Consider the following 13,150-nt stretch of genomic DNA (forward strand, 5'->3'; position numbering starts at 1 on the left):
CAAAAAAATACAAAAAAAACTTTTTCTCGACTGCTTGTCACTATACATATAACAGGTCAATTGAAAAGTCCCCGGCCTGACACGTAGATGGCGCTACTAGAATTAAATCCATATGTTTTTTACTTAGCCCTAACCATAAAAATATGCGTGTATAAATTTGACAGCTGTCGGATCATTAGTTTGTGAATTATAGCATTTTGAGTGAAGCAATTTTTGTTATTGTGAAAAAAATTGATAAAAAGGAATTTCGCATGTTGATAAAATATTACTTTTTGAAGGGAAAAAATACAGTTGAAGTAAAAACTTGGCTTGATGCCAAGTTTCCGGACACTGCCCCAGGAAAATCAACTATCAAGGATTGGTATGCTAAGTGTAGACGTAGTGAAATGAGCACCGAACACGGTGAACGCAGTGCACGCCCAAAAGGGGTTCTTACCGACGAAAACATTACAAAAATCCACAAAATGACCGTAAATTGAAATTGAATGAAATAGCAGATACTCTAAAAATATCAATTGAACGTGTACATCATATCATTTACGAATATTTGGGTATGAAAAAGCTCTGTGCAAAATGGGTGCCACACGAGCTCAATTTTTACCAAAGCAATGACGAGTTGATGATTCAGAGCTGTGTTTGAAGATGATCAAGCGTAATAAACCAGAGTTTTTGCGTCGGTATGTGACAATGGATGCAACATGGCTCAATCATTTCACTCCGAAGTCCAATCGACAGACCAATCCACTCGGTTGTGGACTGCACATGATGAACCAGCTCCAAAACGTGGAAAAATGCAACAGTCGGCTGGCAAGGTTATTGTGTCTATATTTTGGGATGCGCATGGAATAATTTTCATTGACTACCTTGAAATTGAAAAAAGAAGGACCGTCAACAGCGACTCTTACATAGCGTTATTGAACCGTTTGAAGGACGAAATCGCCGAAAAACGGTTGTATTTCAAGAAAAAGAAAAGAAATAAACAATTCCATTAAAGCAAGTAATTAAATATACGGCATTTGATCAATAGCCGTAAGCCTTACCAGAAGGCTATCTTAATGTTATAAATCTGGTTAATTATAGAAGCATAAGTAGAAGTCATAAGCTCTAACACTAAGTCAAATATATCATTATTAGCGTTAAGCATATTTAGGAATAAAATTTGCTTTGAAAAACACGAAAAAAGGTATTTTCAATATCTTTTGAACTTAAGATACCTGTTTGTCTGTATGCATATACATTATTTCTTTAGTTACAGTGTTCTAATATCGGTATAGCGTTTCAAAAAAATATATTTCCTATTAATATTGATGATGCTAAACAATAACGAAGTATTGTACAGGTTGTTCGCGTTAATTTGAAATACGAACTGAATGGAAATATTATAACAATAATTAGAAAATAACTCTAGAATATTATAGCACCATCAAAGATTGCACCCATTGGGAATAGACGCAACAACACCAACAGGTAGAATCGTCTCGAACCCGAAATACACAAAAGAATCTGGTTTTCCTAGTCAATCGGAATCCGGGCACGACTTGGCACCGTGCGGGATCGATTAGTCGAGTGGTGTACGTGCTGATCGCGGCCTAGACAGAGAACGGCTGTTTGTTTTCGTCCCGTCTCTTTTCAAACGTTTATATATCCGAAACGTCTGCTATCTAGGAACAGTTGTTCAGTGCTATCTGGGCGTTATTCGGGTGATGATATTGTGTCCTGGCTTCTGGCTCGCATTTTCACAATGTTCTCAATGAAAGTCGTGAGGAATCGCTCTTGCCGAGAGGTATTCCGTCAATTGCGACGGGCCATCAGCAAGACGTCGACCGACAAGAACAGCGATGCTATTTCGCGGCTGCAGGACAACTCTTTGTCCAAGCTGGAGCTCAACGTCAATCAAAATGGTTCCTATCAGAAATGGATGAAGCACATGCAACACAAGAACGTGCGGTAAGTCGCGGACATCGAATTTAGCGAATACCGCATGTTGTTATTTCAAATAATTGTTGTTCATTAATGTAAACATGGAAGTCTTTCTCAAAAACCCAACGAGAAATACTCTATTCTTACCTTATTAGAAATACCTAAAAAAAATTATTGCTGCAACAGAATATAATTAATCAATAATGAGTGGTTTATTTGTTTCTCTATATTTAGAACAGAAAAATTATTTCTGTATTGATCAAAACAAGCATCTGTTTTTCTGCTTTAGTTTCACAATACTGTTATTATATTTCAATTATTTTTGCAGTCGTTAAGTAAGAACGGATTAAATTGCATGAAATATATTATTCATCTATATACTGTCAAAACAAAAAAAATCACTATTTTAGTATTTGATAAATAACAGTTTAAATATGCGAGAAATGTAATATTATCAATGTTAAGTATTGGCTCAGGGCTTTTAAGGGTCTATATGGGCTATATAACAATTAATTTATACTTATGTTGATTTGGATATATGACATTAAAAAAAGTGATATTAAAATAGCCCAATAGAATAAGATGTTTTTTCATAAAGTGTTACAAATGTAGAATGAGAATTAAATATAATTAGATCCAGATATAAGGATAAATGCAGTATATATTTTTTCATGCCAAATTTATTCATATGCATTTCAAGTACTTCACAATTATATTAAAACCTCTTGCCACTTTTTGGTCAAACTTTTTTTTGGAGATATCTGGGCCAAAAAGCTAAACCAATTGATTCTTTATAATCTTCTTCTGAAACTAGCTTTACATTATTAACAGAATGGAATAAATAGGTAGTCTGACTGAATGTCTAGGCTGTAGGGTGGATGGATACATCAAAACATATCAACATTTTCTCCCAATTTTAACTGATTAGTGATGATGTAGGTGGTCTAGTGTTGTGAGGAAAGACAAAGCATTTCCTTTTTTTTTGAATTTATTAATACTTTATTACTAGTCGTTGTCGACAATTACAATTTATCTCTATAATGACTTAAAACTAGGTACTGATCTAAGAAGATCTATTTATTTAAGTTTTATCTATTATATATCTATTATATATTATATCTATTATATATAAGTTTCGATTCTCGTAATTTTCTCTATGACAATTGAAATTTGAAGACTTATAATATCTGGGTACTTCCACACCACTTTTTAGGGCTTTATTCTGAAATACTTGTATTATGTTGATATTATTTCTCACAAAACATCTCACAAACATAACAGAATTCCATATAGGTTTTAACATTTTCTTGTACACCAGCAACTTATATGTAGATTTTTACATTTGTACAGTTTAGATTATTTTCCAAATAACTGATAGTTTTTGTATTTCGATTTCGAGTTCTTTTCTTTTTTGATATGCTACTATCAACGAAGTTTTGCGTCAAAATTTATCCGAAGGCGCTGAGTATTGTTACTGTACGGGATAATAATATTGATATGGGATAACAGTTCGGTTGTAAGTGAACTCAATATGGACTTATTTATATTATTACTTGAGTGTTGCAGTTTTATGTTTTTATGGTTGTTTTTCAATTCCAAATTATCATATATGTATAATTCTATAATACTGGTAATTATTTTTAAAGGGTTTTATTTTCTATTTAAATTATATTTAAAAAATCCTTTTCGGATTATTGTGACCAAGTAATTATCAGTCAATCAGAAATCACTCTGTTTGCTTTTCTGGTTCTCTTTATAACCACCGTTGGTTTTATTTCAATGCTTCGAACTAATTCAAGGTCATTAGAGAGTTTAGTAATACATTTTCATATAGAGCAAGTTTCTCTTCACTGTGTTTTTGTGGCTCATAATTTGACATCTTTGATTTTAATCAAAAATATGTTGGTTACATTTTAACCCTTAAGTTTAGTGACGGAGCCTTAACATGAGTGTTGTGTAAAAAGTTGCTAAAACTAATTTATGCTATCTTGTCGTAATCAATATTCATAATCTTGATAAGATATCCGAACTATATGAAATATTATTTTTCTAAATCAGAGCAAAACTATTTCTGTTAGGTTGGCGCAGTTGCCAAGGCGACACGACGGTCCTCCTATATAAAACAGTAAAAATTTTAACCAAAGTAATCTTGTTAGACATTTAATAATTTTAATCTTGATAATTTTTTAATTATATTTACAAGTAATTGGCTTTATGTTTTTATATCTATAAAACTTATCACCGTTAAATTGGTGATACATGATACCTGTTGAGTGGTACTTATAAAATACGTTTTTTTTTCATGAAATTATTTTATTCATTTGGCGTGTTGTCAGGAAACCCAATTTAATTTCCTTTATATGTAACTTTTAATCAAATAGGCATTGTCTTTATGTGTGTGTGTGTTATTGTTATTGTTAGTCTCTTCAATTGATATTTGTTGTTTCAACATACTTGAGATATATACATATTTTCACAAGGGATTGAGAGATTGAATATACTGAACATTATATTATCCAAGTCGTCTTGCTGCGACTGTGGACATTATAATCAACAATGATGGTTCTCGATGAAAGTATCTTCTTCTCAACCAATATGTCGCTGTTGGTGCAACGGGACTTCGAATATTCGTAGGTGATAGGTAGCAGCTCTTCTGGCTTCAGACAATGTTTGTTAGTCTCCTATTCTTTAGATCGCTTTCTATGATATTAATCCATCTCTTTTTCGCAGCTTTTTGCTGTGTTTTCTACGTAAGAGGTTGATTTCGCCACATTCAATTCTGTGAGGACTTCCTTGACCTTTTATTAGACAGATATATCTGAACGATTGTAATTTATATCTCTACATTTACTCCTCAGCTGTCATAACTGTCGATTGGTCTCGCATCTTATCAAATTCCTTCATTACTAATTCGTCTATGTTGTAATATTTTGTCTTTTCCATATGCACCATCTTAGAGTAGCCCCTGAAGCTTGGTTTATTCAACTTTTTGTTTCAGCCGTAGATGTCAGTTTTTTGTCCAGTATTACTGATTCCAAGTACTTGCCAGTCACTTGCTCTAACTAAATCCCGTTGAGATTTACAATAGTAAGCGATCCATCATTTGTCAATATTTTGGTCTTTTCTTCCCCATTTCTCAAGTCATATAATTCTACAATGAGAGCTATATCGAGAAAATGATAGAATCCTCAACATCTGTATAAGTAAATATCAAGGTTAAGGAGTTTGTAGAATCGTATCTAGCAGATGAGAGACGGTATCTTCTTGGTAAACACATCGCATTGTAACAGGTCAATTGAAAAGTCCCCGACCTATCATAGTAAAACACATTTTTTTGGCAAAATTAGCTTTTTTATTTAACATAATTCCCTTTAAGGGTGATACACGGATTATAGCGACGCTTCAACTTTTCAATTTGTCGTACGATTTGTCCTTTGCTTTAAAATATGCCTTAGTTTCGGCGATCACCTCTTCATTCGACGAAAATTTCTTCCCAACGAGCATCCTTTTGAGATCTGAGAACAGGAAATAGTCGCTGGGGGCCAGATCTGGAGGATACGGTGGTTGAGGAAGCAATTAGAAGCCCAATTCATGGATTTTTGCAATCGTTTTCGCTGACTTGTGACGCGGTGTATTGTCTTGGTGAAACAGCACTTTATTTTTTTCAAATGCGGCCGTTTTTCGGCGATTTCATCCTTCAAATTTTCCAATAACGCTATGTATTAGTCGCTGGTCCTCCCTTTTTCAAGGTAGTCAATGAAAATTATTCCATGCGCATCCCAATATAGAGACGCCATATCCTTGCCAGCCGACTGTAGCGTTTTCCCACGTTTTGGGGCGGATTCATCATGTGCAGTCCACTCGGATGACTGTCGATTGGACTTCGGAGTGAAATGATGGAGCCATGTTTCACCCATTGTTACATATCGACGCAAAAACTCGCGTTCATAACGTTTGATCATCTTCAAACACTGCTTCGAATCATCAACTCGGTGTTTTTGGTCAAAAGTGAGCTCGCGCGGCACCCACTTTACACAGAGCTTTGTCATACCCAAATATTCGTGAATGATATGATGTACACCTTCACTTGATACCTTCAGAGTGTCTGCTATTTCATTCAATTTCAATTTACGGACATTCAATATCATTTTGTGGATTTTTTAAATGTTTTCTTTGTTGACAACCTCTTTTGAGCGTCCACTGCATTCACCGTCTTCGGTGCTCATTTCACCACGTCTAAACTTAGCATACCAATCCTTGGTAGTTGATTTACCTGGGGCAGTGTCAGGAAACTCGGCACCAAGCCAAGTTTTTGCTTCAATTGCATTTTTTCCATTCAAAAAGCAATATTTTATCAACACGCGAAATTTCTTTTTATACATTTTTTTGCAATAACAAATGTTGCTTCACTCAAAATGCTATCATTCACAAACTAGTGATCCGACAGCTGTCAAATTTATACACACATCTTTTGAGGGTTAGGGCTAACTAAGAAACATATGGATTTAATTTTAGTAGCGCCATCTTTGTGTGAGGTCGATGCTTTTCAATTGACTGCCAACTCGTAATTGATAATAAACACTTAGGGCGTTAACTTTAAAGTATTTCTCGTTAACAATCAATTGGAATGGATGTGGCAGGACACCATAATTGTTCACATTATACTTGATATTAAAGAATAAACTAAGTAGCTGGTTTTTCCGGTGCAGCAACTCAGTTGCTCATTAGTTAGCGACTGAGTAAATAGTCTTTTTGAATGTCAAAAGCAGCAAATAACATGCGAATCATGATTCAAGTTTTATTAATTCTATTTTGACTCGTATTTTACTCAACAATATATTTATTTGATGTTGATCCGTATTATCGATATTTTCTACATTAGATTTACACAGTTTTCCAAACTAATGGGCAGCTGATGAAATACCAACCACGCTTTCATGTCGTCTGTAAATAATTAATTCATAGAGTTTGAAGTCGTTAACATTTAATCTGACAAAAAAAATTAAAACGAGTTATTTGTGTTATCGCCCTACAACGTTCTATCCATAAGGAATGTATATGTAGTAAATATTTCCGTAGGTTTATGATATAATCGTTTAAAATATAAACATGTTGAGTTAAAAATATTTTCGCGTCGATTTGCGAATTATCGAACATCAATAATAATAATCTCTTAACCTTGGACTTGGCAAATTTCAACTTTCACCTGTGTACATTGTTGAATAATTCATTTTACATTATAATTCGATTTTGTTACAAGTTGAAGTCTGCTAAAAACAATGCGTTTATTCAATAAAACGCCGCGTGGAAGAGCAAATAGACAACAAAATAATATCCTTCGAACAAGTGGTTTTTTTCTACTCCTGACTGACTCGTAGACGTAAACAAATAGCGTTATGATTGTTTTGTTGTCGCTACTAGAGTAAATGTGCGAAATGAATATTAATGACACCTTTATTTAAATAAAAATGGCTTATATGTTTCATGTCAACAACATCCTCCGTTTATTTTTTGCACTGGCACAAATTTTTTATCGTTGTTATCGTTAATTAATTTAAAGGATTTACTATTTAACTTAAGCTTGTTTTTAGCATGAAACATGTTTTTTTTGTTATATATAGGCCTATAAATTACTTTTAAAGGATTTTTTAAAATTTTAAGCTTTATTGTATTTTATTTAAAACTAGCGACCCGCCCCGGTTTCGCACGGGTGCAATGCTGATACTAAATTAAATACACTACAGAAAAAATATGAACGTTGTATATAAAAACATAGCGGCCCGCTCCGACTTTGCACGGGCATAAATATGCCTATGTCACTCAATGAAAACATGATTAAAATCGATCCAGTATTTTTGGTTCATTCATTACTGCCCTTGGCCTGCACGCATTAAATTTGGAGTAAAACAATTCCTCTTCCCCTATACTTACTATTAAGATTTCCTGCTATCTTTGGAATATCTAAATTCATACAATTTTTATTACATTACACATTTTTAAACGCAAATTTTAAATTTGTAATATCTCCGAAAATATTTGTTTAATTTACATGCTGTAAGGAACCATATTGATCTATATTAATTGCACACTGTATTTAAGGTACTTAATTCGATAAGGATTAATGCCGTATTGCTTAAAATAGCTTCGTAAATAAGCCATTTTCTCACGTAAAAAGTAAACAATAAAAATGGTTAATGTGGGTTATCCCTAAAAGATAAACATATACCATCGCGGACTTTTTTGTAGACCTTTTTATGGTGTACAATACTGTAGTACATTAATTTGATCTAACTCGTAGGGTTAGGTAGCGTTTTTGCTAATTGCTAAATAAGCCTAAAAAAATAGGTTAATTTACGACATCACGTTAGAAACCTCTAAAATTAGCAATGTTGCCTTAGTATATTATGCATGTATTATACATATAAACCTTCCTCTTGAATCACTCTATCAATTGAAAAAAACCGCATCAAAATCCGTTGCGTAGTTTTAAAGATTTAAGCGCACATAGGGATATAGGGACAGAAAAGGCGACTTTGTTTTATACTATGTAGTGATATCGCCTATCGATAGTCGCTACTTCTTCCCATCTTTTAGCCATTTTACGGGTTTCATCTCGAAACAACTATGTATCTTTGCTATTCACAAATCGATCGTGTTTTGTCGGAACAAGTAATAAGACATGGACTGAAAATTCCCATGCGTAACAAAGAAAGCGCGTTTTTTTTTTGTTCAAAATTGGCTTTATACATCAACATGAGCCACACAATCACTCCAGCCTCGCTCTAACATTTCAGTACCACTTTTGTAGAACGATTTATCTTTTGCCTCAAAATAGTCCTGTCACCAGTTGCTGTCCACTCAGATGACAATCGTTTTTCATGTTTCATTCATTGTCATATATCGATGCAAAAATTCCGGTTTGTTACGGTTACACATGGCCAAACACTGCTCAGAATCGTTAACGCAATCTTGTTTTTGGTGAACAGTGATCAAACCCAGATTCAGTGCCACACCCACTTAGAACAGAGTTTTCTCATAGTCAACTCAAGCAACCTTGATTTTTTTGATTCGTCGATTTTTTAAATATTTTCTGGTGTTACCATCTACTTTGGAGTTTACGACCACGTTTGAAGTCAGCAAACCAACGTTTTATTGTTATTTCTGATGGAGCGGGGTTCTTTTCAAGCCATTACTTTGCTTGAAAGGTATTTTTCCCATCAAGAAGCAGTATAAAATTAAAACACGACATTGTTTTGATGCCATTGTTTTTAAAAGTAGTGTCAACAAACTTAGGAGTAGAATATCATAAAATGTTATCGGCTTTCGTTTGAAGGTTAGTACTAACTGAAAAAGCGGTGAATAAAATAAAACTAGCGCCATCTATGTGTTAGGCCTTGGAAGTTTCAGACCCTTGCGTTAATCAGAAAGAGCAAGGTCTGGAGAATACAGCGGGTGGGGTAGTACTTCCCATTTTAATATTTCCAAGTATGTTTTCACCGCTTTTGCAACAGGTGGTCGAGCGTTGTCAAGCTGAAAAATAATATTGTTGTGTCTTTGTAATCAATAGAGATCCCCATTGATTTTTTTTTTTGATGTCCAGATCGGTCTCTGCCTTCGGTGTCAAAATCATCACTTTTAAAACATCTAAACTACTATTCACATGCTGAAATCGATGTAACCATAGGTTTCACACAGCATTCGATTGTCTTCAACCGACCTTTTCATTAAATTAAAGTAAAAAAAGTAATTTTCCGCAGATATGATTTATTCGGTACATCATTTTAAAAGCGCTGAAACATGTTTTGTTCACATTTCGATGAAATGACATACTGAAGAGTGACATGAAGTTTATTTAGAAATGTAGTCGATGCGATCTAACACAAATCAATACCATGTACTGTAATTCCTTTAAATTAATTAATAGGCCTGATATATTTTAGTATTTGTGATAACATTATAGAAATGTTTGTTAGTACAACTTTTTTCGGATCTGTTATCATCGTTTTTTATCGACCTATAATTATAAGCGATGCCAGGGCGTTGAACGCTTGAACTAGATTAAATCTAATAATTTTTTAAAAATATTAACTGAACGCTCCGTGGTATTCTATAAGTTCATATCATAATGATCAGTTTATAAACATGATCTTATTACTTACTGGTTATTTTCATTGTCATTAACCAAGGTCAAATGATCCTAATGGACGTTAATTCAAGTTTAGATTTTTCAGTTCAGTAGTACCGAACGAATATTAAGTTGAATGTAATTACTGATGCGAATATTGATATATGTTTGACAGTTTTTTTTGCTTAAAAAGCACATGACACATATATTACAACTAGACTATTTTATTATGATATCTAGTAGTTTTTCCTTTATTGTCATAAAATCGAAATCTAAGATTTTAGACTTAAACTTAATTAGTATTGTACTCTCACTGGTGTACTCCACATAATTTTAATTCTTTATATAATAACAATTTATTGTGAATTGTTAATTAGGATTGTCGTCTAAGATAATACAATATTGTGTTTACTTATTTTTAACATGCTCTTTCTACTTGAGCTTGGTGTCCAGTGTCATTCCCAAGTACTTTGCATATGGAATTACTCTTGAAGCAATTTTCACTGACAGATAGTGAATTTTATATGAAATCCATATGTGTTGACTTTCTTAGCATTCTTTCAATTTTATTCGCCATCGATGTAATGATATTAGCATCGCCTGTAATGATATTAGCACCTGTTTTTTTCTCTATTTGCACTTGTCTCAATATTGTTATTTGTACCTAGTGATGCAGTATTATTATAAAATGTGATCATTGTTACTGCCTTACTTTTAGGGATATCACTAGTATAGAGTAACTACACAATATTGGTCCAAGGACATTACCTTTTGATACACCCGCATAGATGAGTTTTAAATCTCCATATTCGTCATCATATTTTATTGAGAAATAACGATTACATACGACAGTTGGATTTGAGAATCTGACTCATATGTTTTGTGGGTATAAATAACGTTTCACTATTTTGACATCGTTTTCTTCTCAACGTACACACTCTTTTTAAGTTCCGCTAAACAGAATGGAAACTTAATCACCATCAGCTAAGGTCACATAGTGTGGCTTAGGGCTGTTAGTCGCCGAAGAAAATATTGATATTTTTTTACAGTAAGTATAAAAAATATCGATATTTTTAAGAAAAAATAGAAATATTGAAATATTAGCCTAAAATAATAGGCCAAACCTTGAAAATAAAGTACCAAATTTAAAGGTTTATTAAAAATGATATTTTATTCATTATGAAATAATACCGAAAAATGTCGATATATCGGGCAAAAAAATATCGGCCAAAAATATCGATATTTTTTCTGCATCCCTGGTGTGGCCTTCATCTTCATTCCAATTACTCATTTAAATGCTTAGAGAGTTTTCTTATAATCTATAAAAATAGAAAGCTGCAAAATGTTAAGGTAGTATGCTGTTGATCACAGGTTTGGTTAAAATGTTAAGGTAGTATGCTGTTGATCACAGGTTTGGTTTCAGTTTCCTCAACAATAATATCTCAACATATATTTCTAGATAATTCTAAAGACATCATTGTTTATAAAGCCTAAATTTACCGAAGTATAAATACTTTTTATTACGTAAATCTTTTCGAAAAACCCTGACGGGGAGCAACAGTAACAGATTAAATTTCTCAAAGGAATTTGTTACCTGTTTGATCTATTTTTACTACGATATTTGCTTTTATTTTATTTCTACCTGTTGATCCTCTCTGTTATCCTTTAAATTCTCGCATGCTCTTATCTCCTTTCCATATATTTAATATTTCTGTTTATTTTATTCTGTCATATGCTTTATATAATTCTATTTTATCTTCATTCATTCTCGTCTTTTCGACAAGTTACCAATCCATTCTAATAATTGTTCCGTCGTTTGGTAACTTCCGTATTAATTGATACTTGATTATGTTTTTGAGGATATATCTAGTTCTTTATATATTTCTTTAATTCATTTGCTAACAGTCACTATAGTCGTGAAAAAATTATAAAGAGTACAGGGAGACAAAGTGTTATACCTTATTAGAAATCATATTTGATATCAGTTAACTCTTGTGATATTGCTAACTATTTCACCATATATATATAATTATATTTCTGTTTTTGTATGCACTAAGGTATTGTTATTTCTTATAAAAATACAGATGAATTATTCAACGTCTCTTTAGTGTTAGAACAACAGTTTTATAAAAATAAATTACGATTTTAAATTATTACTACTTATTTATTGCACAATTATCAACATCTTCGTTAAATTAACGTTGAAGAATCTTTAAGGTTGTCGTTTTCTGGAAATTCTGTTTCTGTGGCGCGTATACTGACAATATTGAGGGCATCGAAATGCCATTTTTGCTTGTAACTGCGTTATTATATAGTTTTATAATCAGTTTAAATAGGTTAGTAGAAAAAGTCGTTAAAATCGTTCTAGGAAACACGATACCTCTTATTACTTCTTTAATAACCAATTATTATTGTTATCTTGTTTGTGATATGGTTTTCATGCAGTATTTTTATTGGATTATCGTTCAAACACTTGCATTGTACTAAGTATTGATCAGTGGGGCAAGGCCTGGAGTATTATAACTGCAAAATAAATAAAATCATAAAATAATAAGGTCATATATAATTGGAACTTGTAGTTTTGATGATGTAACCCTATAAATTATAACAGTGTGTTGTCTTCATAGATTTTCCACTACATTATTGTCTTTAAGTGATCTTGAGTAAGATTCTTGAGGCTCAATAACCGTTAAATCCATATATTCTAATCTACTTCCTTTATTGAATTTTTTTTGTTATAAAATATGATACTCTAGCAACACAATATCTAGCAATATATATATATGACACAAAAATCTTCATATTAAGATATAAACCTGTTTAAATGTCTAATCCTTCATTCGATAGTTTAAGTTCTTTTTTAAATGTACAGACAATAATCGTAGTATAGCATCTGTCAAGGAATAATCGGTTTAGTAATGCCTTTAATACAGTTGGCTAAGAACTGGTATTTTGATATAATCTATACGTTGTTCGTGCTTCAGTCGGAGCTTTCACGAATTATCTAGATTAATACCGTATGGGGTTATCCCACCGTGTTTTGGTAAATTATGGGTAATTAATTTGACAAAATCAAATTCAAAACCAAATTTGCTAAAATCAACT

General features: G+C 32.6%; 1 protein-coding gene across 1 annotated transcript in view; it reads left to right on the top strand.

The window, feature by feature from the left end:
* The first annotated feature begins 1,440 nt into the window (after nucleotides 1-1,440).
* The window catches only part of Fpps (Farnesyl pyrophosphate synthase), a 41,975-nt gene continuing 30,265 nt past the window's right edge, over nucleotides 1,441-13,150 (top strand). Inside the window, exon 1 of the mRNA XM_076411854.1 lies at nucleotides 1,441-1,947. Coding sequence (XP_076267969.1) covers nucleotides 1,742-1,947 — 206 coding nt within the window. The 5' untranslated portion in view covers nucleotides 1,441-1,741. The remainder of the gene's footprint in view (nucleotides 1,948-13,150) is intronic.

This window comes from Rhynchophorus ferrugineus, unplaced genomic scaffold (assembly GCF_030347505.1).
Source record: "Rhynchophorus ferrugineus isolate W39M unplaced genomic scaffold, kcgeb_rfMv2 rfM8, whole genome shotgun sequence".
Classification (NCBI taxonomy): Eukaryota; Metazoa; Arthropoda; class Insecta; order Coleoptera; family Curculionidae; genus Rhynchophorus; species Rhynchophorus ferrugineus.